Source organism: Rhineura floridana, chromosome 18 (assembly GCF_030035675.1).
Source record: "Rhineura floridana isolate rRhiFlo1 chromosome 18, rRhiFlo1.hap2, whole genome shotgun sequence".
In the NCBI taxonomy this organism is placed as follows: domain Eukaryota; kingdom Metazoa; phylum Chordata; class Lepidosauria; order Squamata; family Rhineuridae; genus Rhineura; species Rhineura floridana.
This window is the reverse complement of record NC_084497.1, coordinates 30,269,678-30,297,401: the sequence shown is the minus strand read 5'-3', so window position 1 is coordinate 30,297,401 and position 27,724 is coordinate 30,269,678. Positions and strand designations below refer to the sequence as shown.

The 27,724-nt window shown below is 54.0% G+C and overlaps 3 protein-coding genes across 8 annotated transcripts in view; all 3 read right to left on the bottom strand.

Annotated features, from left to right (window-relative positions):
* Positions 1–4,320: 4,320 nt before the first annotated feature.
* On the bottom strand, positions 4,321–9,894 carry TMEM82 (transmembrane protein 82). Of its 3 annotated transcripts, none has more exons than XM_061601718.1 (6): positions 9,704–9,894; positions 8,829–8,901; positions 7,324–7,498; positions 6,377–6,785; positions 5,106–5,293; positions 4,321–4,601 (listed from the first exon to the last, which is right to left on the bottom strand). In XM_061601718.1, the coding sequence occupies exons 1-6, from the start codon at positions 9,750–9,752 to the stop codon at positions 4,527–4,529; spliced, it is 969 nt and encodes a 322-aa protein (XP_061457702.1). In that variant the 5' UTR covers positions 9,753–9,894; the 3' UTR covers positions 4,321–4,526. The 3 variants fall into 3 exon arrangements, with proteins under 3 accessions (XP_061457702.1, XP_061457703.1, XP_061457701.1); XM_061601719.1 differs by lacking the exon at positions 9,704–9,894 and adding an exon at positions 9,263–9,628; XM_061601717.1 differs by lacking the exon at positions 9,704–9,894 and adding an exon at positions 8,985–9,254.
* A 2,829-nt stretch (positions 9,895–12,723) lies between these two features.
* SLC25A34 (solute carrier family 25 member 34) lies at positions 12,724–24,448 on the bottom strand. 2 transcript variants are annotated; one of them, XM_061601720.1, is made up of 5 exons: positions 21,796–24,448; positions 19,547–19,612; positions 16,544–16,696; positions 15,781–15,915; positions 12,724–14,276 (listed from the first exon to the last, which is right to left on the bottom strand). In XM_061601720.1, the coding sequence occupies exons 1-5, from the start codon at positions 22,249–22,251 to the stop codon at positions 14,100–14,102; spliced, it is 987 nt and encodes a 328-aa protein (XP_061457704.1). In that variant the 5' UTR covers positions 22,252–24,448; the 3' UTR covers positions 12,724–14,099. The 2 variants fall into 2 exon arrangements, with proteins under 2 accessions (XP_061457704.1, XP_061457705.1); XM_061601721.1 differs by lacking the exon at positions 15,781–15,915.
* An 86-nt stretch (positions 24,449–24,534) lies between these two features.
* PLEKHM2 (pleckstrin homology and RUN domain containing M2) overlaps positions 24,535–27,724 on the bottom strand; it is a 29,532-nt gene continuing 26,342 nt past the window's right edge. For 2 of the 3 annotated variants that reach the window (XM_061601715.1, XM_061601713.1), the window contains 2 exons: positions 27,153–27,269; positions 24,535–26,186 (listed from right to left, as the gene is read on the bottom strand). In XM_061601715.1, the coding sequence (XP_061457699.1) occupies positions 26,049–26,186; positions 27,153–27,269 (255 nt within the window). In that variant the 3' untranslated portion in view covers positions 24,535–26,048. Of the gene's footprint in view, positions 26,187–26,251; positions 26,742–27,152; positions 27,270–27,724 lie in introns of those variants that run through there. The other variant, XM_061601714.1, reaches the window with a different exon arrangement.

Below are 27,724 nucleotides of genomic sequence, written 5' to 3'. Positions count from 1 at the left end.
ACTGCCATTGGGGATTGAACCTGGGACCTTCTGCATGCAAAGTGGGGGCTCTGCCATGAGCTACAGCGAGAGCTTCCTGCAGGTCCTTCCTGTGGTTTCCAGTCAATGGGCTTCAGAGGCAGACTGCGTCAGATCCTGGACTGAATATACAGCCCCCATGACTGGCAGCCCAGGGGGCAGCCCTCTCCTCCTCTTGGAGTCTCCATGAGGCATTGTTTTGGAGACAAACTCAGCAAGATTTAGGCTGCAAGGATAAAAAGCAAGGCCTCCTCTTCCTCCCCATCTCCTTTAACCCGGTTTCAGCAGGGGGGGCGTTTCCTGGTCTGGAGTTTGTTTTTGTCAAGCACTCTTGCGGAGCAGCTAAGCTATGTCAGCATTTGACACAGTGGGTCAGTGGTGGCTGCGGCTGCCTGACTCAGCTTGGGCTGGAGGGCGTCTGCTCGCATGGAGAGCCGGCAGGGAGCCCCGTTTCACCAACCAGAGAGGCAGGCGGGAGCACAGAAGGTCTTGCATCCCCATGATTGCAAGGGCCAGAGGGAAGGGAAGGGAAGGTCATGGAGAGCACGTGCAGAAATATCATACATGGGCAGGACAGGTGAGGTGAGGCCCACAGGAAGGAAGACTCAGACCCCAGTGCCTGCAGCTTCTGGGTAGGCTGAGGGTGTTTTCACACAGAGCAGGATTAGATCGCTCTGGTTCAATCCATCCGTAACAACACAGCCGGAGACCAAGCCTGCCCCGAGAGCCTTTCCAACTCTGCTCCTGAAACGTCATTTCTCCAGGGGATCCCTCTCTGCCTCCCTCCCAGGACAGCAGAGCAACAGCATAAGGCCCACCAACTTCAATGGGGAAGAGGTACAGAGGTGGCTTGGAAAGAGGTTTAGACCAATGGATGAGGGAAAGGTGAGGGACGCTGCCAGCCACAAGGGCACTGTTCTTCCACGGTCAGAGACAGCAGGCCTCTGAGTGACACCAGTTGCTGGGACCAGAGGTGTGGAGAATGCTGTCTTGCCCCTCAGGTCCTGCTTGTAGACGCCCCTTTGGGGCACCTGGTTGGCCACTGTGGGAACAGGATGCTGGACTAGGCGGGCCACCACTGGCCTGACCCAGCAGCCAGGCTTACTTAACCCTCCTGGTTGGTATCAGTAGCATTTAAACCTTTTTCCTGTTGGCTGAATCACACCTTTTGTGTGCAGAATGTGCTTTCCTATGCAAGTGTTCCCCAATCTGATGTAGCCTCCCCCACCCCCACCCAGCTGTTTTGGACTACCAGCCCCAGCCTGCAAAGCCGTATGATGCTGGCACTGATGGGAGCGGCAGCCTGAAACATCTGGAGGGCTCCAGGTTGGAAACTGAGGAAGCTGCCTTAGACTGAGCCAGAGCACTGGCCCATCTAGCCCAGTGCTGCTGACACTGACTGGCAGCGGCGCTCTGGGTTCAAGGGAGGAATCTCTTCCCACCCCACCCCGGCAAGCAAGAAGCATGATGAGAGTTCAAAGACGTGTTCCAGCAGGGCAAAATCACACAAGGACGGCGTGAACCTGGGCCAGAGAGGGGTGGCTTTAAAAGAGGTTAATTAATTAATTAATTACATTTACATCCTGCCCCTCCTCCCCAAAGGAGCCCAGGGTGGCAAGCGGGCAAACACTAAAAACATCTTTAAAACAGCCACGTTTGTGGAGTGGCTCCCAACCCTGATGCCTATTCTTGCCCTCCGCAGCGGGAGACAGCAAATGCCCCTGAAGGCCAGTTTCTGGGAATCTCAAGTGGGGAAGGGGGCTGCGGCTGCGGCTGCGGCTGCTCTCAGGTCCTGCTTGGGGACATCTGGCCGGCCACCGTGAGGACAGGAGGCTGGACTGGACGGGCCCCCGTTGGCCTGATCCAGCTGTGGGACTCTTTTTAGGTTCTTAAGCTGTGGCCTGAGCAGAGTCCCAAGGGCCAGATGGAGAGGCGTGGAGGGCCACATTTGGCCCTCAAGTCTGCAGTTCCCCACCCCTGCTTTAAGAGAAAAGGGAAGGAAGCGCAGATATGGGAGACTGGAACCATTGCAGTTTTAATGCCTCACTTGCATGTATCCCTCTTTCCCTCTAATGCTGCTGTTTGACTGGCAGACTTTAAGAGACATCTTTTTGCAGAAAGAGGCGGGCATATAGAAGTCATCCATCGCTTGCTCCTTCTGGGTGGAAGGTGGGATTATTTCCAAGGGAAAGGAGGGGAAAAAACTAACTTGGCATGTTTATGTTGTCCTGCACCCCCATGTTGCTCTGAGTGGAAAGAGGTTGCAGAAGAGCCGTGTTCACCCAGGTTTGGTTCCTTTTGGAAGGAGAGGACTGGTGGCTTATTGTCACTTTGCAATATTTGGTTTATTTACAAATAATTACAAGCTGAGCCAAGGTAGAGGCACACAGCTTAAATACTCCAAAAGGCAGCCAAAGCCCACTGCACCCAGCCCCCCAGATGCTCTTGGCTCACAGAGGCCAAAAGCCTCTCCTCCTGCCTACTCCCTCAGATGGTTCTGCCCCAAGAAGCAACTGGCCATCTACTTAGTTCCCATGGCAACTTATTGTCTCATGTTTGCCTAACAAAAGGAGATAGTTGTTGGGCCTAAAGTAATCTCCTGTCCAAATCCCAATCACAGAATGACACCCCCCCTTCTCGGTGAAAGAGACCCTGGAGGTCATCCAGTCTAACCCCCCTGCCTGCACTCACAACATTATTTGTTCTCTGGTATTTCTCCCCAGTACTGCCAGCTCCTAGAGAATCCTGAAAGCTCACCAAAGAGCATGATGTTGGGCAGCCTGTGAACATCGTTTCCTGCTCCCCACCCCCTCCAACAGAGCCCAAGCAGCCTCTTAGTATCTGACACTGCTGCATCTGTGGCTGGGATGTGGATCTGGAGAGTTTAAATGGGGAGGCGGGTTGACTGGAGAAGAGGAGATGGAGGCTGAATGGAGATGAGGGTCAGCCTTGTCATCCCTGACTGCAAAGTCGGGGTGGGTGTGGCATTGAGGCTGAAAGAGAATGACTTGCCCAGTGGCCGCGTGAACGGGGACCCCAGATTCAAGTTACTACAGCATGCCAGTCCTGAAGGCTGCCCTTGTTGGCTCTGAGTGCCAAGGAAGGACTTTTTCATGAGCCAGCCTTGGCGTTTAGGGTAGAGGGCAAGTGCTGCTGTTGCTGGAACAGGCCAAATGCTTGCCAGGGCCAACGTCTTGTTCCCCCCAGGCCCAACCATATGCTTCCAGGAAAGGAAGAGCTTTGAAGGCAGGAGCCTCCCTGCCTCCCCCAGCAACTGGCACCAAGGGGGGCGCTGCCTCTGAAGGTGGAGGTTCAATTTAGGGCTATCCAAAGGCATTCACTAATTTGTCTGATCCGCTTTTGAAGACAACTGAACCACCATGTTTAAAAAACCTTTTTTTAAAGTGCTGCACCTACCATGCTAAATTTCTAGCTTAGAGCTTCAAAGCTGAGCAGGGATCTGAAGCCACGTCCCTCTTGTTCCAAGGCTGCACCCCTCTGCCCAGAACTTATTCACGACTGCTCACCTAAAATTAGCATTTTGTCTTGTGCTCAAGAGGGCCGGTTTAATTGTTACTGTTTCAGCCTTCATTTTCCCCAAGGGGCTCAGGGTGGGGTGTGCTTCTCCCCCCTCCATTATATCCTCACAACAACTCTGCAAGGTAGGCGAGATGAAAAGTGAGTGACTGGCCCAAGGCCAGGAAGCTGACCAGGGAATCAAACCCAGGCCTTTTCAGTCTAAGCCTGTGACAGGGGACATGTTTTTTATTGGGGCTGTTGAGCCACAGGGAGACTCAGTCGAGGGCACATGCATGTCAGTGCTGCAGCCCTGGAGCTGAGTGGAAGCTACACTGATAGTGACAGGTGAGGAATGTGGCGGTGGTTCCATGGGGCGTTTTCAGTACTCCCCCTGCCAGTGTGGCCCACCATGGTTGGAGCGCCCCCAGCTCTGAGCCCCTTCCCCCATGGGCCAGGCTGGGCCGTGACCTCCCCTGGGGTGGTGGCAGCAGCAGCAGCAGCACTGAGGAGCTTTGCCCTTGAGCAACTCACAGTGCAAAGACTTTCCCTCTCATTCTCTCTGCTCTGACACACTCAGCCCAACGCGCACGCGTCGTCCCTGGGCGCAAGCCGTGTGCCTGTGAGCGCCTATGTGGCGCACAGGCACTTTGGTGGCAGTGCCTGCTCAGGGAGCCCACAGGCGGCTGGCTTGAAAAAGCGTTGGCTGTTTGCTTTAAGAGAGAAGATTGCTTAAGGTGGGGAGGAATGCAAGTGGGTAGGGCAACTCATGAAGTGGAAATGCAGTAACAAGCAAAACAAAAATCTCCATTTAATAAACTGACAGACATGAAACATCTTTCCAACATCCAGCACTGTGCCCAGAGAGTCCAGAGTGGGCCAACGCTGTGGCCGGATGGAATCAAGTTGTGGGCCAAATCTGGCCCATAGATTGCCCCCCCCGCCCCAGTCACAGGCTCCCTGCCAGCTTCCTCCCCTGTCACCTTCGTGCTTCAGGATGTTGCTGTCCGTTGGGATTTTGGAGGGTCTTTGTGATGGCTTGAGTGGGTGAATCTTTGAGAATAATCCTGAAGTGCCACCATGAAAAAAAACAAAAAACAGAAATGTTAGATTCTACAAAGTAAATCAGTGACGTTGATACAAATAAGATGAATAAATAATAAAAGGACGGGCCTTCTGGGTATGACCCAGCGTGACAATTCCTCGGTTTTCAACGACAGCTCTATCCAACTCAGCTGTGGGGAACTTTGGGCCTGCAGATGTCGCTGACCTACAACTCCCATCAGCCCCTGAAGCAAGCAGGACCAACGGGCAGGGATGATGGTGCGAGTTGCAGTCCAGTAAATATCTGGTGAAGGTTCCCCATACCTGGCAAACCCATCGAAATTAATGGGCCTAAGTTAGTCACGCCCATCCGTTTCAGTGGGCATCCCACCATCTCCCCAAAGCCAGCAGGAGCAGCCACTGAGGGGCCTCAGATTTCTCACCCCCCCAACAAAGACTTCAGCTCCCCATGGCCATCTTGGCCCCCTCCCCCTCCTTCCAGGCCCCCTCCTGCTGTTGCTCCTCACCTGCTTCCTGCAGATGTCCAGCATGATTCCTGCCCGCGTCAGGCACCAGATCTCCCCAAGCAGCGAGACGAGGACGTTCACAATGTCCATCCACCGCCCCACGGTCATCAGGAGGATCAGGAGCCCCCCCATCCTGACAAAGACCGTCTGGTACGCCATCTGCTCTGTCGGGTTCTGCCGCTGCTCTTCTGCCAGTGGACCAGCCACAACAGAAAAGGAAAGGTGACTCTTGTTTACGTTGGCCAATTACAAGAGAGGCGTCACAGGGCTGTATCCAACCAGGTCCTACTCAGAGTAGGCCCCATGAAGTGAATGAACCTAAGTTATCCATGTCTATTCACTTCAGTGGGTCTACTTTGAGTAGGACTGGCCCATAAAACAGTGAGCAGGAATGGTGAACAATGGTGGCCCTCCAAATGGTGTTGGGCTCCAACTCCCAGTGGCCAGCGTGGGTAATGGTCAAGGATGGGAGTTGTAGCCCAGCAACATCTGGAGGGCCACAGATGTTTCTTCCTTGCACCAGAAGAAGGCAGAGCTGTGATGGAGGTAGTGAGGGGCAGTAAAGGTAAGTGACGGTCTAATTCCAAGATGGGCCCTCCAGATGGTGTTAGATTCCAACCCCCCTCAGCCCCAGCCAGCGTGGCCAATGGTCAGGGATGATGAGAGCTGGAGTCCAGGAATGCCTGGAGGGCTGTGGGTAAGCCAACCGTTACAGAGAAAAACAAAAACAAAGCAGCCACCTGAGGCTGCCAATGCTCTTTTCCAGAAACAAGAAACTGAACCTACCAAGATAGGAAGCTGCCTTATATCAGGGCAGACCTCTCTTGCCAGCCTTGCAATCTGACATCCTTTTAACCGGGCCTGAACTGGGGCCAGGTGTGTGCTCTGCCACTGAGCTACCTGTAGGCCCCCCCCACTACAGAGAAGACCCAAAGCCACAGAGGAAGCTGCCTTAGGCCAGATCACCTGGTGCTTTGTTCATGTAGCTACTATGATGTCAGCAGCTCCTTGGGGCCTCTTCTGTGCTGCTTGATATCCTCCTGACTAGAGATGCCAGGAACTGGAGCTGGGCCTTTTCCCCCTTTCCAGGCATTAGCAGAACTGTGTGGGATGCCACAGAATGTTCACAAACATTCCAGCTGCTCAAGGAGGGGGGAAGGTGCCATAAGTGGATCGTTCTGTAAATGGGTGTTGCTTCCTCCTGGGAAGGGAGCAAAAGGCCCCCCCAAAACAAAGATCCTACACTCTGAGCTTGAAGAGGGAGAGCTTACCCTGCATGTAGATAACAAGGAGGGTGTAGCAAATGGTCAGCGGGGTCCAGAAGCGGATGGCCTCCGAGGTGGTGAGGAAGTCCCGGTTGATGAGGGCCACGGCAGCTAAGTCAGCCACCACGAAGGTGACTTTGAGGGCATTGCAGAGCAGGTGGGGGATGCCGTGCCAGGTGGTGAGGAGGAAGAGGCAGGCCCCACAGTAGCGTCCCTGGCAGTGCAGCTCGAACATAGCGAAGACATGGTGGGCCAGGCGCCAGACATAGCGGACCAGGAGGATGGCCAGACCCGCGCTAAGCAGCAGGTTCCACGTGCGGCGGGGTGCCCCCTCCTGGAGGTAGCTGAGGCTGCAGGAGATCCCGCAGCCCAGGGAATACTGGCAGAGCAAGTAGAGCTGGCTGCTACGCCGCCCCTGCAGGACCAGAGGAGTCACCACCTGAATGTGCACCGTCCAGGAGTGTGGCTACTTGGCACTCCTCTTGGGGTGCGCCTTCCATGGATCACAACCACACAGCCTCTTCATGAACAGAAACAGGCCCCATGCAGAGGGTGAGGTCACAGGGAGGGAGGACATCTCCCACTCCACCCCCAAACTTGCCTTTTTTGGAGAGGAGCTAATCCTCTGAGCACTGGGGGGGGGGAGCTTGCCCTGGTCACGTTAGCATGAAGCCTCAGTTTGTGAGCAAAGGGGGGCACCCTCCTCCTCAAAGAGGCACCCACATCCCAGCTCCCTCCCCAATTTAAACTCCAGGTATTTAAGGCATATTTAGGGTCCCTTAAACTGAGAGATTTAAAAAATGAATGAGTGTAGCCCCCAAAAGGCAAAGCCATGGGGGGAAGAGTCCTGGGTCCCTTGAATATGCTTTTAACACAAGTGCCGGGGGGGTACTCCCCGTCCTGCCCTCCAGAGAGGGCACAGGTGCCCAGAGGGAAAACAAAGCAGCACCCACCTTGTCAAGGGAGAGGACTGTAGAGACGGCCCGGAGGGAGAACTCCAGAACCACCAAGGCAGCCACTCGGTACCCGACCACCATGAAGGTCCCAGTCAGCACCAAGAGGTGCAGTTGGTCAAGGAGAGACCACTGTTGACGGATTACCTCCTTCTCTTTCTGCCGGTCAGGGTCACTGGGGTGGGGGACGATAGGGACAAGGGTCTCAGGAAGGAAAAGGCAGGGCCAGGAGCGTGCCCATTCCTCTGTTGGTGCTCAGGCCGCTGCAACAAGGACCACCTGAAGCTAACACACCTCTTTGGGCCAAACTGCATTTGCAGAGTCCCATCCGGATGCCTTCAGGATTTTAGGCGTCTAAAAATCTAGAAGGCTACACCTTAGCTACCCCCTGCCTCCAAGATCCACAAAAGCCTAAAGTTCTCTGTGTTTACTCTGAAATAAGGATGTTCTGCCACTCTCAAGGGCAAAGAAGTTATGGGGCTCACATGAGTCTGGAAATACCCTTTGCCCTTCCACCAGTCCAACTTCACATGCTTTGGATTCAGGTGGTGGTGTGAGGAAAGGCACTCTGTACATGCCCAGGGGGGACTCATCTCTGCTACTGTTTCTAGGACTGAAAAAAAGTTTTCAGGGCTTAAAACAGGCCCTTGGAAACACATCAATGTTTGTTCAGTGGCAAAGAAGCCCTTCGCCCCTGGCTTTTTCTCTCTTGGTTTTAGGATTTATTGCAGCCTTCCGTTATTATTCCACATTTGCCAAGTAGAGTGTTGTAACTGAGGACAAATTAACCTTGGCCCAAATCAAGCTCTCATTTGGCCTTGGTCAAAACTGCCCCCCCCCCAAAGTTTTGTATGCAAAAAATAGGGTCTTGTGCTCTTACAAAAAATGACTACTGATGGACCCCCTCCAAGTATTAATCAATTGCTGAAGGCTGCTGTTCATTGCCTACATTCATCTTCTCCTCTTTGCTCTGTTTTTAAAGCTGAGAAGATTAGGAAAGCATCTTGGGTCCTGCAACCTTTTCTCAACGGTCCAACGTGCATCTCAGCAACCAGCCTGCCAAGTGCTCCTCCAGGCACCGTCCAGGTGGAGCCTTGTTCACATGCATGCCCTGCTCTACAGGTGAGCACTCTTCCGTTTTAACTTCTCAGGACCCCCCAAAAAGAGGCTGGGCCCCAAAGAGTAGCACCATTCACATGACTCACACGATCCTGACCTTTAAAAGCTCCCCCCTTCCCTCAAAGGCAAAACCAAGGACAATTAATTTCCCAGGGGCAGGAGATAAGGATAACTGGAATAGCCGAAGCTTGTCTGTTTACAGAATGAATGGCAAACAGACCCATTACAGCAATCAGATTCAGGCGGCAGAAGGTGCCACGTGGAGTTCAGCTTACAGGACGCCGCCGCCGCCGCCTTCCCCTTCTCCAGTCCCTGGTAAAAGCCCTGCAGGGGGTTACAGCCAACTCGGGGACCCCGTAAGGGCAGAATACGGACACGGGACTCACTTCAGACAGGCGATGTAGAGGTATATCTTCATCAGGCTGCACAGGACGGAGACGGCACAGCCACCCACCAGCCCTGCGAGGAAGCAAAGGTCATTACAAGGGGGTCGGTGGGTGAGATGAGGAGGGGCAAGGCTGCAGGGAGCGGGGCCAGCTCACCGTGCAAAAGGGAGCCCACCAGGTCAGACCCCCAGGCCAGGCTAGGGAAGGGGGGCAGCCATGAGGCCAGGTAGGTGTAGAGGCTGGAGAGCATGACGGCCCAGCTGCGTCTCCACCCTGGCCTCCTGCTCCTGACGAGGCGCGCAGCTGCCGGCTCAAAGGTCTGCTGCGGAGGGAAGGAGAAGAGCGGCAGCCCCAGGGCCTCGGGCGGCGCTGGTAAATGATTGCCCTCTGGCCCGCCGGGGCCTGCCGCGGGGCCCTTGCGCCACCATTCCTACCTTGGAAGGGCCGGTAGGAGGGAGACCCTTCCTGGGCCAAGTAGCAGCTCTCAAGAGCTCTTTAGGGAAGACATAATAATTGGCAGTTCAGGTGGGCAGGCAAGGAGGCTTTGAATCCCAGGTGCGTGAACGGCCCCGCGGGTGCTCTTCTGCCTGCTGCGGCCCTCTTGCCACATCCCCAGACCATACCTTCTCTGACCGGCCGCTTCTTTACCAAAAGAGATGTGAAAGGGTATCTCGTAGGGAAGTACCCCTGAGCATGTGCAGAGGGCCCACCCTCCCTACTGAGTAACTGTAGCTGATACTCCCCCACGTGGGGAATTAAAGAGAAAAACTCCCACAATAGCCCTGAGCCCCAATATCCTCCCCCCCTTCTCAAATACTGTCCCCCCTCCCGGGACAGGATCCAGCCACAGCAGTTTAGACTTAGGTTTCTTTCACCTGTTAAAGTTGGCGTCTTAAGGGTGGCTGGTCCTACTGCCAATTCCATGGGTCCACCTGAAGCCAATCTCCCCCCCCCTTCCTGCTTTAGCCATGAAGCTGCCAAACTTTCCACCAGAGGAAGAATCTCATTTAGGATCGGGGCTTGTCCAAGGGAGGGAAACTGCAACACCCGTCTGTGTCTTCTTCACCAACCAAAGCAAAGCTTTTCACCACCTTTTATTCTTAAATGGGGGGGGGAGGCAGTAAGAATGTAAGGCGAGTGCAAGGTGGGTCTTTCCTTAGGAAGCCCTTACTTATCCCCCTACCCCACACAACATCCTTGGTATTCAGGGGGAAGGTGGGGGACATTGAGGTCCTGTTTCGTTATTGTGGCTGACTGCTGGCAAACGGGGAGAGTTTGACAGCAGGGTTCCTCCTCCTAGATTTATTTTTAAAATGCATCAGGTAAATTTATCTAGGTCAGTGGCCATCACAGACGTTGTGTAATATGTTCCACCAGTTGTCTGTTGTGCAGAGGAGTCTTTTCTTCTGTCTAGAGCAGGGCTGGGGAACATCGAAGGTCCTCAAGATGTTGCTGGCGGACAACTCCCACCAACCAGCACAGCCAATGCTCAGGGAGGATGGGGGTTATTATCCAGCAACATCTGGAGGGCCACATATGTTCTTCTGTGGCCCTCAGCTTCTGCCTGTCAGTGTAACTGATAGTACACTCCCTCTTTAGATCATGGAAGGATACCCCTTATTTTCCATATAGATCTGTCCAGGCTGCTGGGATAACCTTTGGCCCTCCTGTTGATTTGGTAATGTCATCTAAAGTGCTTCAGAGCAATTCACGGCGCTATGCTCATAAAATTTATTATAATTGCAGTAGGCGCCACCTTGGTAACAGCCTAGAATAAAAAGCTTTGGAAAGTGCTTTTGTTTATAAGCCTGCTGTTTCCGTGGAAGTGCTCCATCCGGCACACAAAATGAAAACAGCGTGAAACAATTACAGCAAATCAATAATAGATATTATTGCATAATATTCAGTGGTGGCACCAACAAAGAAAAAAAAGGCAAAATGCATCAGTAAGAGGGAATTCGGAACAAGAATAGCTTTGAAAGTGGGCTTGGGTGTTTCGCACAGCATTCGAATGCAAGACACGATTAAGGAATTCAGGTTTACTGTAAAACATTTGTTTTCCCCTTCTGGTTTTATTAAGCAGTTCTTTTTAATTTTTGCAGTTTTAAAAAATTATCATGGTTCTATGTTTTGTATTATCAAAGTATTTTTCTAAATTAAAAATGTGAATTCCTCTGTTGCTGAGTTTTACATTTCTACTACAGCATTTAAGGTATGAATGCTACCTTGCATAAACATGATTTAATAGTTCTCATTCAGCCAGACATGTGCAGCTCTGGAGTGAATATAATTTTGGTTTAAAAAGCCTTTACGTAATGCAGCCTGCCCTGGAGTCTTGCAACAAAGGGTGAGGTAGAAGTCAAAACACATTTGTTTTCCAAGATTTTTTATGAATGAAAGTGATTCAGTCTTGGTTATTTTGTCTGTATCTTATGATTTTATCATTTCATGATGTTTTGATGATTTTTGTTGTACGCTGCCAACGTATTTTTATTTGTGAGTCAGCCGCTTATAAACAAACAAGATAAACAAAAACCACACATATTATTTTGCAAGCTTCCAGTAGGTGGCAGAAGGGATGTTATGTGGCCAGAAATTGCTAGCAGAGGCACTGTGAGCAGCTGACTCTCCTTTGCTGCTGTTGCTTATATAACTCAGCCTTTGCCAACCTGGTGCGCTTGAGATGTTTTCCATTGCAGCTCCCATCAAGCACGGCTGTATGCCAGAGCTGGGGCTGGAGGGAGTCTGTAGTTCAAAACACTACATTGGTGAAGGCTGAGCTGGGCAGTACTGGTGCTGATCTGTCCTGGATGTCTGTTCCCAGCGACGGGGTCGGCTGAATTCTCACTGCTATGGCTCAAGGCTGCCAAGAGTGTTCTCTGCTGAGGGGGCGCCTCACGCTGATGCCAAGCTGGGTCTGAGACACCCTGTGCTGACACTGTTGACCAACGTGCCTATTCAGAACAAGTGACTTCAACATGCCATCAGCAAAGCTGAACGTTCACAGGCCAAGCCCAGTTGCTTGTCTCCAGCAGCTGCCGTGCCGAGACATCCATGGCCTCTGAATGTGAAGGGCGCCACTGTCAGTGCCCCCTCTCCCCATCCCCAAGGTTGCAGTCGCCCAGCCCCGCTTCCCAGAGCAGTCAACAGGATGCCCCTGGGAAGCCCACAAGCAGGGCATGAATGCAACAGCTCCCTCGCTGGTGGGGCTGCTTCCCCCTCCTCAAGCAGAAGCTGCAGCAATATGATGGGCAAGTTAAGACTGCATCAGACTAGGAGTTGGGAGACCCGGGTTCAAATCTCCACTTGGCCACAGGAAGCTCACCGAGTGACCTTGGGCAGACAGCCTAGCTTACCTCACAGGGTTGTTGGGAGGATTAAATGGGGAGGTGGAGAATCACTGTGTGTGCTGCCACCCCGAGCTTCTTGGATGAAAGGTGGAATATAAATAACGGGAAGAGGAATGCCTACTTGAGCATGGTTATGTGAGCAAAATTGTTCATACATTTTCAGCTGGAGCTTATTTCAGCTCTTTTCAATATACGATAGTGTTTTCACAAAGGTGATATGATATGAGGTATTTATACAGGTCTCCCCCCAGCACCCCTATAACACATGTGTTATCTCAGTAACCCTCACAACAACCCTGTGCGGCAGGCCAGCATTATTGCCCCCTTCCAAAAGATCCTCCTGCAACAACTCATGACTCCCAGCTCTGAGCTGATGTCCCACTTTGCCACCCCCCCAGGGAAAAAGTGAGGGGGCAGGCAGCCCAAGGTGGCTCGGCTACAGCCCCCCCAGACTTACTTTCTGAACTCAGCATTGCCCACTCAAGTGGGGCGGAACTCAAACCAGCACGCAGGAAAAGAAAAGGAGAGCTCCTCGGAGCAGCCTATAAACACAACAATGTAGAAACCGTCTTTATTGCACTTCAGTGAAGCTGCCCAGCAGCTGGGCTCCCGTTACAGCAGCTGGTGATGGAAACCAGACCCGTTCCCTGAACCCCCCCAACATTTCCCAGCCTTTCCCCCATTGTGGAGGTGGCTCTGCTTTTGGGAGAGTGCCAGGAGGACAGGCAGGAACTTGGCAGGGTGCAAATGTCACAGGCGCAGGCATCGCTGCCTCACCTGTCCCTGATGGACGTCCAACTCCTTGACCCAGAAAGGCAGCTCTCTGGCTGATGGGTCCAGCGCTTCCAAAAAGAGAAGGCCACTGCCCTCCATACTCCAGGGGACTGAATGGTCTCTCTGAGGCTCGCTGGGGAGGGCGGGAAGGGGCTGCAATCTGGCTCTAGGCCAGGAGCCATCCACTGTTCAAAAGCCAGAGTCCCCCGCCAAGTGCAACTTGCTTCTAGGTTGTCACTCTGTGCATGCCTGTCTGCTCGCTGCCCTCTTCGTGTGCCCTCTTGGCTCTCGCCCTCTGCCCTGCTCTGCAAAAAGACAAACGGGTGGTTGTGGGCCTGCTACAACCTCCCTGAGCCTGGCTCACAGCCCAGTTTGGGATCCTTCCAGACCAGCTAAAAGCGCCACCTGCCCAGAGTAAACCCTCTGCCCCCCAGGCCGGGCCTTCTCACACCCTTCTTCTTTCCTCTTCGCTTTGTGGTCTAGTAAAGTCTAGCGCCCATCGCCTAACTATCTGCTGACAGGGAGCGTGTAGATGTGCTGCAAGACAAGAAATGGAGGAGATGCTGTTTGCAGGTAATAAAAATTCCCAATCTGTGTGTGTAGCACAGGCTTCAAACACACTGACTCCGTAGCTAGTCCAGGGGTGCCCCTCCACGAGCCCCCTGCCCCCACCCTAAGTCACACAGGAAGCTACACTTTGGCTTGGAGTTACGGTCCTTCGAGTGCATTAAACGCATGTTCGTCTCTCTCCTCTGAAGCTGGTTCTTGCTCGCCACCGCCTCCCCTCTGGCCACGAAGAGAACATCACATTACAACGGAGACCGCGAGGCAGGGAAAGAGAGGAGATGCCCCCACTCCTCCTCCAGAGGTCCCCAGGAAGAAGGGGCCAGAGCACCCACCCTCCGCTCACCAGGAGAACCCACTCCAGGGAGGAAGCCCAGTGCTCTGGCCCAGGGAAGAGCTTATGGAAGTGGGCAGTAGGAACCAAAACATCCCACTCAGATCCTAGGCCTGCTTGGGCAAAGGATGGTGCCTGGTGCTCCACCCTCCCACCCAGAGTCCTGGTCCCATCAGCAAGGTGGGGAGAGAGAGTATGGGGAGGGGATAGTGCCCTCCACCCACACGCGTTGGCGTCTCTTGCAGGGGTTCAGGGACCCTGGTGCTGGTAGGTGAATTTCCTCAGTTCATCCCAGAAGAGGAGGCTGAGGATGGTGTGTGGTCCCAGGCGAAGATAAGCAGGCCCAAGGCCCTTGTAGAGGGCGAGGACACCCTCCTTGCCGGAGACTTGCACAAAGCAGTCGACGAAGCCACGGTAGTGCTTGCCCTGTGGGAGGAAGAGGAGAGCTGAGTTAAAGCAGGACCCACAATGGGCTGGTGGGCATAGCAATGTGGGAACCTGCATGTGGCAGTCAGACCCTTGACCCATCTAGCTCAGGGCTGTCTGCACAGACTGGCAGCAGCTCTCAAGGGTCTCTCCTGGCCCTGCCTGGATATGCTGCTGGAGACTGAATCTGGGACCTTCTGCGTGCAAAGCTGGGGCAATGGCCACCCACGCATTCCCTCCATCACACCTAGGAGCCCCCTAGTCCAACCCAGTCAGCTTCCGGTGGTGGTGGGAGACGTTTTGCTTCTAAGAAGCCTGCAAGAGGGCGTGAGGGCAAGAGGCCTCCTCCTCCTCTGCTGCTACCCTTGCCAAGTAGCATTTAGTGTTTCAGAGAGTCCTCCTCTAGCCATCGTGACAATTAGATAAATGGAAGAGGAAAGAGGCCAAAGTTGCTTTTAAAGCCATCTACAACATTTCCTGTCACCACCTGTTGCTGGTGGTGAATTTATAAGTTAATGGTGCGTTATCTGAATAAACTGCTTTGGTCTGTCCTAAATCTGCTAGCAATTAATATCATTGTAGGGCCCCAGGTTCCTGCACTGGGAGGGAGAAAAGCTCTCCTCTCTCCACACCATGCAGGATTTTACAAACCTTGATCACGTCGCCCACCTTGCCCTTTTTCTAAACCAAAATGCCACAGACGTTGCAGCCTCTCCTGGTAGGGATGGTGCTTCAGTCCCCCAATCGCTTCAACTGCACCTTTTCAAAACCTGTCACAGAGACTAGGAATCTGACTGGCCCTCCAGAGGCTGATGGGCTCCATCTTCTGTCAGCCACCAGGCCAGCATGGCCAATGCTAATAGATGAGGGGTAGTCAGCAGCATCTGGAGGGCCAAACAGATGTTCCCCACCCCCTGGCTCTGTTTTGAAAAGGGCCACTTGAACCGTACACCATATTCCAAATGTGGCCACACCACAGACTTGTACAAAGGCATCCTGTCCTGTGGAGGGAGTGTCTTTCTTCCCCAGACTGGGCAGAGCTGGACAGAGCCTGGTCACCCTCTTAGCCCAGGGATGGTGAACTTGTGGTGGCCCCTCCAGATGTGGCTGAACTCCAGTGCCCACCACTGGCCAGGCTGGCTGCTTGGGCGTCTGGGAGTTGGGGCCCAGCAACACCTGGAGGACCACAGGCTCCTCATCCCTGAATTAGACCATCACTTGCCTTCACTACTCTGCCTCCTTTTAACAGGGATGGGAAACCTCTGGCCTTCCAGATGTCGTTGGGCTCCAACTCCTATCATGCCTGGCCATTAGCCATGCTGCTTGCTGGGAGCTGGAGTCTGGCAACACCTAGAGGGACACAGCAGATGTTCTCCATTCCTGCCCTCGCCGGCTTCTGAGCGTGGAGGTCCTGTTTAGCTCTCGACGCTCAGAGCCACAAAACTATCCATCCTTGTGGAGGTTCTAGGCTGGCTGGGAACATCCCTGGCGTTAAGAGTCTTACCATGCCCATCTCATCCACTGGCTGGTTGTAGAGCCTGGTGCTCACCACGTCAAAGGGTGTCATGGCCACAGCCACGGCCACGCTGCTGATCATGCCACCAGCAAGAGCCACCGTCCAGCTGTCTTCCTTGAACCACTGTGGGACAGGAGAGGGCAAGAGGACGGGAGAGTCAGCCACAGCCCAGCTGCTCTCTGATCTTTGGCAGCTTCAGAATCCAGCCAGATGAAGGATGCTGAGGAAGACTGACTAGCCGAAGGAGTCAAGCACACCGGCAGGCCTTATCTTGCAAAGGGCCAAAGGGTTAGGAAGGGTGGGACAAACTGTTGAAAGGGTAGGGCCATATAAGGAAATAGGAGATGCAGACAGACAGGTCTGTGGTTTAGCTAGTTACGCAATTATAGTAGCTCTGAGTAATGGTTTTACCTTTTTTTATTATTACACAATTTAAAGCAAATGCTTGGGATATTTTATTTTGAATAAGGCTTTTATATAGCCAGGTATTTACTATTTACATAACGTTCATTTATTTATAGCCTGAATTCTTATATTTAATTATTGCGTCATAACATTGGATCTGTTTGACTTTTCTGTACTTAGACCATTTTCCCTTTTACAGTTATGTATTTAATAATTGTTCTAATAAAATGGGCAAGCTAAGTTCTTCAGGTAATTCAGACCGCCAAAGATAAGGCACCTTCATGCAGCACCCACCCCTCGGCTGAGCCGGGAATAGCCCCTGCCTTCCTTCCAGCCCCCTCCTCACCTTGTGCTTCCTGACCCACTCTTTGGCGGAGGCAAAGGAGGCCAGCTGAACGGCTGAGCCCACCATGACACGCGGCACGGCGCCATTCACCCCTCGCCACAGCCCCAGAAGGCCCTGTTTCTTGTAGATGCTCTCAAAGGCACTGGAAACGCTCTGCAGGGGAGAAAACGCGTCAGGGATTACGTTTATGGGGCAGGAACGGGAAGGTGGAAGAGAGGGCACAACAGCTGAGTGTACTGGCCAGTGCGGCAAGGAGGAATCACCTGTGGCTTCCTTCCCCCCGCCCAATCTAGCAAAAGCTGTGTGCGTGTGTGTAGGGAACAGGTGCCCCTTATTACTCTCTCTCTCTCTCAAAGAGAAGCCCCATTCTGGCTAGAGAGAATCGGCCTCCATTGCCTGAACCCAGACTCTGAGACACCCAGGCCAAGCCTACAAGCAAAACTGCAGCTGCTTCTTCTCTCGTAGTGGAGCGCCTCGGCCTAAACTTCTGTGGGGCTCCACCCCTCCAGCACTGCGGGGCTCAGAATGTGCTCTGGTGGAGCCCAAAGGGCTGATGAAGCAGGTAGACTGAAGAAGAGCACTCCATGCCCCCAATCCTGACACTGCCTCCCAACACTTTGGACCAAAAAGTGGCCCCGTCAAGGCTGCTGTTGTTGCACGAAGCGATGGGTAGCGATGACCGTTCGTAGCGGGAGCTTCTTTGAATGGTGGGAAATGAAGCCTGTGCATTTCGTTCATGGGCCCAATCCGTGCGTCCACCCAAGATCCGAAGCCCTCGCCAGCTGGGAACGCCGCCACGGAAGTGGGCCGTCCTTACTAGGCACCTGGATTTCACATAAACAAGCTATGCCAGAACGCAGAACTTCCCCCTTGCCCCCCACAACCCTGATTCATGGGTTCCAGTGGGAGGCTCTCGCCCTGTGCCAGGGAGGGCCAAGGGGGTTACGCAATCCAAGGCACGCTTGCCATCCTGCCCAGGACAAACACCTCGCAGGTGCCCAGATGGGAGGCTCGTCTTTTGTTTCCATCTCCCTCCTGGGAGAGAAGCCAACTGGAAGGAGCCCAGCCCAGGGGAGAGAGGGTGCCAAGGGCAAATGTGTGTGCGTGTGTTTTGCAAAACAAACATGCTGAGGCGGTTGAAAAGGGATCCGTGTTGAGCGGCACAAACAGCTGACGTCACCAGAGTCCCAAGCCCAGGAACAGGCCAGCGTCACCCTCTCCTCATTTGTGTTTCCTCTCATTCAGCAATTTTGAACGTTGCAAAACACTCCGTTTGTTGTCAGGCTGTGGGAGTGACAGGGTGTGAGGCTCCTTGCAGACAACAGTGGGGGGTGGAAGAGGGAGACTGCTGGGAGGGGGGGAGGGCAGGGGCAGTTCAGGGGCAGAAGCTAAGCATGCCCCCTATTTGAGCCTAACCAAGGGGAGAGGAGGAGACATGGGCCAGCCTCAATGCACCACTTCAGCACAGCATGATAGAGATGGGCACTGCATGCAGGTCAAAACCCTTCCACAGAACATGGCCTGTGTTGGTTGGATAGTTGCTCAAGAGCTGGGGTTGCCAACGTGCTGCCCTGCAGCTGATGATGATGGACTCCCAAACCCCCATCTTGACATGGAAAGCTGCCTGATTCCGAGTCAGACCATTGCCCCATCTAGCTCAGGACAGCTACACGGACTGGCAGCAATGGCTTTCCAGAGTTTCAGCCAGGCAGTCTGTTCCAGCCCTAACTCGAGATGCTTCTAGGGATTAAGAGCATAAGAAGAGTCCTGAAACTGGATCAGGCCAAAGGGAGCCCATCCAGACCATCCTCCTGATCTCGCAGCAGCCAACCAGACGCCCATCGTGGGAAGCCCGCAAGAAAGACCCGAGTAGAACGGCAGCAGTCCTCTCCCACTTGCCATTCCCACTCACTGGTATTATTCAGAGGCATACTAGGGAGAAAACAGCCATCCTGGCTAGTAGCCATTGATAGCTTTATCCTTCAACCAGGGACCTTCTGCGTGCAAAGCAGGCACTCTGCCACTGCACCAGGGCCTTTCCCCACAGGCCTTCTTGGCAGCTGGGTGTTGGAGCCCAACTCCGCCATCCAAAGGGGTGCCAACTGCCACCTGTTTTCAAAGCATTCGCACACCTGCAACCCACTGCAGGGCCTTGGATCGACCCCATCAACCGACCCAGGGGTCAAGGCTTCAGGTTAAGAATCTGCTGCACTTCCAGACTCCACATCCTGGGACTGGGACCAGCAGGCACTCGGGAGGGCCGGTCCAAGCCATTCTGGGTCCTGCGGCAGGAGCTCAAGACGGCACCCCTCTCACCACTTCAAGGTCTGGAAGCTAACCAGGCTCGGAGCTGAGTCTTATTTAAACACTGGTGATGAGCCACTCCACCCAAGGATGGCAGGGGAGCTTAGGGGATGCAGCAGGAGTTGTACGAGTCATGGAGCTTCCAACACTTCACTGCCTTTGCCCATCCCCCAACAAGTGCCAGCTGAGGCAACTATCTCACTCTGCCTAATGGCGGGGCCGGCCTCAGCATAAGGATAGCCGCCAATGGGCCGACCTTGACATAAAGAATGCCATGTGCACATAGGATGCTGGAGACCAAGGCTGTGCTCACCCCAGAGACCCATGCCTCTCCTTCCTTGCCAAGTGGCTCTGCCTTGGCACTTGTTCAGCCACTTCTTCCTCTAGGCTTGCCATCTCCACAAATGTTTGCTGCTTTGCTCCTTACACCCTAAAGCTGCAAGCCGTTGCCCTTTAAAAGGCTGCAGCATGGGGAGGGGGCAGAAAGAGCACCTGTTTTGCACACCGAAGGTCCCAGTCCTCAGTCCCCGGGCAAGTTCCAGTTGAAAAAGACCAGGTGGCTGCTGATGGGAGAAGGCGCTTACCTGAGACGCTAGAGGCCAGCTAAGGCAGCTTCCTATGTTCCTCACACGTGTGTGCCCCCCTGTGCCCCCCCAGCATAGCCACAGCCACACCCAACGCCTCTTCCCTCCAGCTCACCTGGTGATTGTGCTGGTGTCCCACAGCTATGGCAGCCACAGTCTGGGCTTGGAGATGTGTTTTGACCTGCAGCCATCAAGGAGGAAAAGGGAAGGGTCACCAAGAGCCGAGGGGTGTGGTGCTTGTTCATTTGTCCCAACCACCAACCCCTTTGAGAGAAGAGGACTGTGCCCGTTCTTGAAAGCGGCAGGAGAAGGGTGGTGGCAGCTGCAGCCTTCCCCCTTCCTGTTCTGCCACTGCTCCAGAGAGGTACCTTGAGGACAATCATGCAACTCTTCCTCTACCTGGCTGCCATTCAGCTCAGGGAAGGAAGGCTCAGATCCTCCACTCTCCACCTGCTGGTCCCTGGCTGGGTTGCCTCCCCCCCTCCGTTTTGGCTCACAAGCCCAACCACCTAGCCACGGGGGCCTGAAAGTCCTCTCCACCTCACCCTCAGGAAAATGCCTCTGCAGGCCAGAAAGACTGGAGCAAAGTTGCAGGGGGGTGAGAAAGTTCTTGGGGTCTTCAGCAAGACACAAAATGGAACCCTGAACCTTGGGGCCAATCATCCCTGACCCAGAAGAGAGATGGTGGCCACCAGAGGCTCCCTTTTCTGCGTTTTGCTAGAGCGTAGGTGGTCCTACCATACCCGAGTCCACAAACCTGCCTTCAGTGCCTGGACTCAACCTTAGCAGGCACCACACACTCAAAAAAGGAAGTCCTGATGAGCCTGTGGAAGATGTTCAGTAGGAAGCAAAAGGCAGCCACAACTGGCAATCACGTGAGGCTTCCAGAGTAAAAGCTTCCTATCATCCAGCCAGGTCAGAGGACAAGCCCCTCTCATTTTTAGAAGCAAGGACTAAGCTTCTCTGAAAGGGAGGGGGGATGCTGTTCTGTAACTATGGAGCATAGATATGAAAACAGGCATCCCCCTCTCACCCCCTGCAAGTTCTCAGTGTATGCCCACACCACCACGTTTCCAGAAAGTTAGGGGAATCCCCCACAATATTTTTCTGGGCATTTGTGGTTTCACTCATCCACATTTCCTGTAATATTGGTTGGTCACTTCAGCCAGAAACAGCTGTGCTTTAGGTTTTTGTCTAGTGCAGTGATTCTCAAACGGTGCGCCGGGACACACTGGTGCGCCGCAAGAGGTGGCTAGGTGTGCTGTGAATATTATGAAAGTATATTATTATTAAGTTATTTTTATTCATAGTTTAAAATATATTAATATATTTTTAATTTTGTACATGAAGTGCACCATAAATTTTTTATATATTTTACAGTGCGCCGCGAACCAGAAACGTTTGAGAACCACTGGTCTAGTGAAGCAATGTGCTGTTTGACAGATCCACCCCAGCGTCCGTTGGAACACTAGTGGCTTTCCTGAGGAACCCCCACTCCCAGGCCTTCGCCAGTGGTGGTGTTGGACCCCATAATCCTCTGTGCTGTTACTTGGGATTCTGGGATGCACCTGAGATTGCAGGATGGCTCTAATTTAGGCTGCAAAGGATCAAAGAGCTTCTTCAGCCTCAGCAATTGGGCATCCGTGCTAGTTTAGCAGTCGATGGCACCTTTCCTCAACCTGTTGATCTCCGGATGTTTTGAACTACACCACCCGTCAGTCACAGCAGCCAACACACCCTTATACTGGCTGGGGCTGATGGGAATTGTAGTCAAAAACATCCACTGCCCTGGATGCGGGAGACCTGGGTTGAAATCCCACTGCTAACAGACTTATTTCATGGCCACAGGCAATTTGCCTCCCATTTAGCCTCAGCTTCCTGTTCTGTACAATGAGAACAACAATGACACATGAGACTGGGAGGCAGCTGACAGGTGGCCACTGCACAACGGAATGACAGCGGCCTGTGGGGGGGGATGGAACAGGCTTCTAGTCTGACTCAGTTCTGGCTCTGCAAAATGGGAACAACAACTGACCTAGGGGGATGGGGAATTCTGATGCTGAGATGATATTGACATTAACCACCACTACCTCCTATAAGATAGAGGTGGACCACCTTTTTTGAGGGGTGCATTCCCTCGGGGGTGATATGTTAGGGGCTGCTTACTAGCAGTGGGCAGAACCACCCTACTTCTTCTCTGCCACACTTTCCTTATTTTCACCCTTCTCGTTGCCCACATGAAATTATGTGAAGGGCCGCATGAAGTCAGGCTGAGGGCCACAAGGCTGCCCACTCCTCTAAGTGGTTCTGAAGCCGTCTCACTGCCCGGCAGAACAAGCATCAACACATCCCAAGGAGACTCACCAGATAGGCTGGGCTGCCCACGAACGCCCCCAGCGCGCCGGCCATGGCTCCTGCCACGATGGTCCCACCTGGCTGCTGGGTCAAGCCGACATCTTCAGCGTGGGAGTAGAAGCAGAAGCGCACGCCGTTCATGAGCCCCTGGTAGAGCAGTCCAGCGGTGAGCCCCTTCTGCAGCCCCCGCAGCCCGTCGGCTTGGCTGACGGCCACCATGGCCTGCAGGACCCCTCGGTAGTGGCGGGGGTATGTGCCCCGAGAGCGGAGCTCCCCTTGCAGCTGCAGGCGTGTCTTCACCACCTCCAGTGGGTTGGTGAACACGCAGGCCATGCAGCACGCCGTGGCACCCAGGAGAAAGTCCACGGGGGGAGAGACTGAGACCACGGCAGCGTGGCCAGGGGAGGGCTCCATGGCGTGGCTCATACCAGCCCAGCCGCTGGCAGGGGCAACTTGGCAGGACATGCAGGCAGGCCTCCCGAGGGAAGATGAGCCCAGCAGCCTCCAAGGAAGAGAGACTCACGCCACCCTGGCCCAGATGGGCAGCGGGCAGCCGTCCCGGTGGGGAGCCATCCTTGCCCCCTCCTCTTGCAGCCAGGGAGCCTGCACAGATGCCGCCGGCTCCTCTGCTCCCAACCCACCCTCCCGCTTCCTCTGGGCCATCCACTGTGGCAGGCAGCGCTCGCCACCTTTGCTCTCTGCTCCAAGTTATATCCCTCCCCCAGCCCTCCCTCTTGACGGAATCGCCGCCTCTGGATGGAAGGGAGGGCCAGGCCTGCCAGGGAAGGGGCTGGGCATGGGAGGGGACCAAGCCAAATGTAGGGGAAAGGTCACCGGGGACTTTGGTAAGCAGGCAGACAGGCAGGCCTCCACACGCACACACATAGCCAGGCAATTCCCTGCTATTTCTGCATCTGTTCTCCCTCCTGTGTTTACCAGGGATCATCTTACTCCCGAGGTTGCAGGAACAAAGACTGCAAGAGGAAGGGGAAAAGAGATCCAGCTCTGCCTAGGCATGAAAAACAGACGTTTGTTTCCCAAAACCAGGGGCCAGCCTGGAATTCCAGCCTCTCCCCTGAAAAGGCTGATTTGTGGGATGGATTCCCTTGTAGGGATAGCAGTTCTGCCCTCTGTGCAGGCCACAAAACACACATCTCTCTGACAACATAAGAAGAGCCTGCCTGCTGCTGGGTCAGGCCAAAGGCCGGCATCCTGTTCTCTCAGTGGCCAACTCAATGCCTATGGGAAGCCCACAAGCAGGGCCTGAACATGACAGCACTCTGTCCTCCTGCAGATTCCAACACAGACACACACACAAGTGGATCCCGTCACGTTTGCAAAGGCAGAGGAACCTATGCTGAGAAGCAGGCCCATTTAAGCGCAACACATTTATTTCTTATTTGATTTATATCCCGCCCTTCCTCCCAGCAGGAGCCCAGGGTGGCAAACAAAAGCACTAAAAACACTTTAAAACATCATAAAAACAGATGTTTTATGTGCCACTGCAGGACGGAGCTGCGATTATGGCATTGGGAGCAGCTTTTAACAAAATGGCACTCCAAGAATCTGGCCTGAGCATGCACAGCGTGGGCTGCTGGACACGTGTGGCCCATCTAAGGAAGCAGCAAGCACACACATCTTGAGCCCGTGTTCAAGGAGGCGGCGGCTGACCCCCTCCATAAGTCAGGCAGCTCCTGTGCCTAAACAGAGCGTCTCATCTGGTCTGCAAAGCGGCATCTCCTGCCAACAGCTTGAAATAGCACCGTCTCAGGCAAGGGTCATGTTACTGAAGGCAGGGAGGGGCGCAGTTACGTAAGGCGTGCTGCAAGGGCGACAACAAGGAAGAGTGCCCAGAAAAGACCCAGGCGTCTTGGAACTGGAGCACAGGAGAGGACAAGCAGCCCCTGGGCCCTTTGGCCTGGTTTGTGGAGCCTCCTGCAGCCAGCAGCAGGCCCACTTTTCACCCTCTCCGCTGCAGTCCTGAGACGGCCTTTCTGTGCACGAGAGGCCAGGCCTGTTTCCATCTGAGGTCTCTAGAAGTCAGCACCTTCTTCCAGGACTGCAAAGATTAGAAAGGGGCCCCCAAAGGGCAAGACACAGTGAGATGCAATGGACATCCTGACATAGGAACACTGCAAGCGGCCTTGCATTGAGTCAGACCACTGGGTCCATCTAGCTCAGGACTGCCTACACTTGACTGGCAGCGGCTGCCCAAGGCTTCAGGCTCAGGAGTCTTTCCCAACCCTCCTCCCTGGTGATGCTGCCAGGGACTGCAGCCGGGACCCTCTGCGGGCAAAGCAGGTGCCTGCAAAGGCTTTTGCAAAAAAGCCGATGAGATGACCCGCTCTCTCAGGCAGAATCTTCCCCCAGCCCTCGAAGCGGAGAGTGTGAGGACTTCTATACAAAGCAATGCCTCCGGCTTTGCTCCGTATCATCTCAAAAGTGCAGCTAACAAACAGAGGAAGGAGACAAGGAAACAACAGCTAAGATTAAAGAGAGATGTCTCCTAGGAGACTCAGAAAGAGCACAGAGACAAAGAGGCAGAGAGGAGCAGAGCACCCCCCTCTGCTCCGTAGCAGCTTCCAGGAGCTGCTCCCAGGGACCGCCAGGCACGTTCTCCATGGCCGGACATGTGCACCCTTCCAGGCAGTGGGGCTGGCCTACAGGGAGACGCCTTCAGGAAGGAAGGACGGGTGGGTGGCGCCTGTGGTCCCCTCTGGAGGGCAAGGCAAGCAGGCAGACTCCAAATGACCAAGGAGCGTTTATTACAGGGAGGGATGGAGATGTATGTACAGGTACAGTCTGTCACACAGGCCACCTCCTCCTGAGGAAAAAAGGCCCCCACATGAACATACAATACATTAGCAAGTCTCTGTTAAAATAAAGAAATTAAAAATGCCAACAGCTTTCAAAAAGAAACCTTTAAAAAACCCTCAGGCAAATAAAACCCGAAACCCTGCCTATTTATAGAGGGAATATCATGGTTGGGATACCTCGCATGGCCCTGCTGCCGCTTTCTGCAGATTTGCTCTTGCAAGCTAAGGCTTAAAGAGATTACATTGTGCCAGCACTGCGCCCCTGCCCCCCCCACGATGGCTCTGAGGCCCCCACCATCATCGCCCCCACCATCAAGCCAGCCAGCCAGCCAGGGGGAGGGAGAGAGAGAGAGAGAGAGAGATTGGCCTCCTGATGACTGGGCATGAGGGGAATGTCAAGTGTCAGGATCCACCCAGGCTCTAGAGGGGCAGAGCAGATCACGCCTGCAACTCCAGCCCCCCAGGGCAGGATGCTTTTCTCCCTGGAGATTATGAGGAGAGGAAGAGGCACCAGCAAAGTCACTGCAAGATGCCCTCTGCACATCACCCCCAAAGCCCACAGAGCCCCACAAGCCGCTTCCCTCAACAGGCCCTTCCCCTCAGAAACTCCACTCTGCCTAGGCCAGTGGTGGGGACAGGGCACCACCTGCTGGCCTTGCAGGGAAGAAGAGGACGACGCTCAAAGGCCCAGGCCGTCACTCCAGCTTTGCCTGCCTAGACTGGGACAGGGGTGCTGGGAACAGGCAGGGATCTTCTCCGAAAGCGGCAATGGACAGGGAGGGGACTAAGGCGAGATGGACGGGGGTGGTGGGGAGCACAGCGCTTGAAAGTGCTGCAAGACTGGCGATTGCTTTTTACAAGGGAAATGCATGCAGGGTGCCCAGGAAGGCCAGCCTCACCACGTTCTCAGAGCTCCAGGCATCGCTTTGGCTTCTGGAGGGCCACCCACCCATGCTGCAGCATGCCCCTTCCCCCCATTAATAAGGAGAGATTAGGGCTCCTCCAAGAAGAGACCTTGTCACCAGGCCCTGTGAGAACCACCAGACACGGTGAGGCTGCCAGCGAGGTGGGGGAGGGGAGAAAGAGCACTGTGGCACGCTAAGCCCCGCCCGCCCACCCCTGGCAGTCCTCGTACCGTCACACCACCTGCCCAGATGCAGGAAGAAGAGGAGACGCATCCGGGTGCAGCCTTGGTGAGAGTTGCTGGAGGATCACAGTGCTTGGTTGATCTATGTTATACGCCCACATACACACACGCAAACCCACACCCAGGCCCCCTTTGGCTCCAGACAGGTTCTTCCCCACAAAGCCTGACCGCTGCTAGGCAGCCCCAGGGAGCTGCCTCTGCCAGGAAGCAAGGGGCCTGGCCTGGCCTGTCTGCGAGCTGCAAGCCGAGGCCCCTTCCCCTCCGCTGCAGGATTGTGTCCTCTGCTGCCTGCCCAGAGGCTAACACCAGGGGTCCCGGGAAGCCCGGCCGCGGCACAGGCTGTCACTGCGCTGCCACACACTGTGGATCAAGCTCAGGGCATCCTCACATTTCTTCCTGACGGAGCTGTCCTCCATCGGCTTGTGTGGCAGGTCGACCTGCGAATACAAAAGGCAGCCCGGGGGGGGGGGAAGGACAGAGAGAGGTTTGTGTAGGGCAGCCTGGATTGCTAAGACCAAAAGCCAGGGGTGGGGGTCAAGAGGCTGGCCTGCCTGACCGGAGGAAGAGAAGGCCCAGTAACCTTCATCAGCCAAACTGGAGAGCCCACAGCCATCTGTCCCATGGGCACAGCACAGCGGTGGCTTCTTCACCACCACAACGAGCCCAATATGACATGCAAATAGTCCAGTGGCCGCACTTACTTATATACGAGTTCCGCCATAAACAAGAACGATACCTACATACTACCTTGCCTAGTGATTTTTCATTACTAATTTTGAAAAACACCCATTTTTAACTTTGTCTTTTATTGACCATTTTAATGTTTGTTTTGTTTGTTTTGTAAACTGCTTAGAGGTTCTATTTACAATCAAACAGTATATACATTTTGCTTAAACAAACAAGTAAATTTCAACAAAATGTCTTCTGGTGAAGTTCCTAAAGATGAATAAGTTCTCATTCCTTTTTTTGGTCGGGAAGAGTTTTCTATGCTTCTGGAAAGACAAGTGCTCCCCATCATTCAAGCTGGAATGTAATAAGAAACTACACCCCCCCCATACCATGCATCTGCAAGAACTTAAAAAAGACTATTGGCGGAGACGTATGTTTTACCAGTGATCCGTAGTATTTATTGCTATTTTTGTATATGGTTGAAAACTTGTACCAGTACAATGCAGGTACTATTTGAATATAGTTTGGAGTGTCCTTCTACCTTGCAAAGCAGTGGCACTGTCATGGTGTGATGGCCACAGCAAGTGCAAAGACACGAGCAGGACTGTTGTGCTCAGAGAGGGAACTGAGGGCAAGCGGGCAATGCACAGCCACCCTTCCGAGGGCTCAGGAGAACCGCCAGGAGAGGCAGAGCGAGGCAGCAGCCAGGCTGGCCCATGGCAGAGCCAACTTACCTGGTAGCTGCTTTTCCACACAGCGTCCAATGCTGAAAGGAACCGCTCCAGTTCTGCTGTGCAGCTGAAATAGAGAACCCAGGCGGGCAGGTACTGCTTGCGGTCCTGGGCAAACTCCTGGAACGGAGAGAGGGAGAGATGCATGTCAGCTCAGTGGTGGAGTCCTGTGTGGTATGCAGAAGGTCCCAGGCTCAACCCTCGGCAGCATCTCCAGACAGGGCTAGGAGAGACTCCTGCCTGAAACTCTGCAGAGCTGCTGCCAGTCAGTGTAGACAACACTGAGCTAGGTGGCCCAGCGGTCTGAGCTGGTATTAGGCAGCTTCAAGGGGTGGGCTGCCGTTCAAGTGACGGAGCATCTGCTCTGCATGCAGAAGGTCCCAAGTTCAATCCCTGGCAGGGATGAGCACATCCCCTGCCGGAAACCCTGGAGCGCCACTGCCAGTCAGTGTTGACCATGCTGAGCGAAGTGGACCAGGGCCTGACTTCGTGTAAGGCGGCTTCTTATGCTGCCCCCCCCAGCTGTTCCTGTCAGAAGGCACAAGACGCACAGTCCATCTGGCACAGAGGCCCCT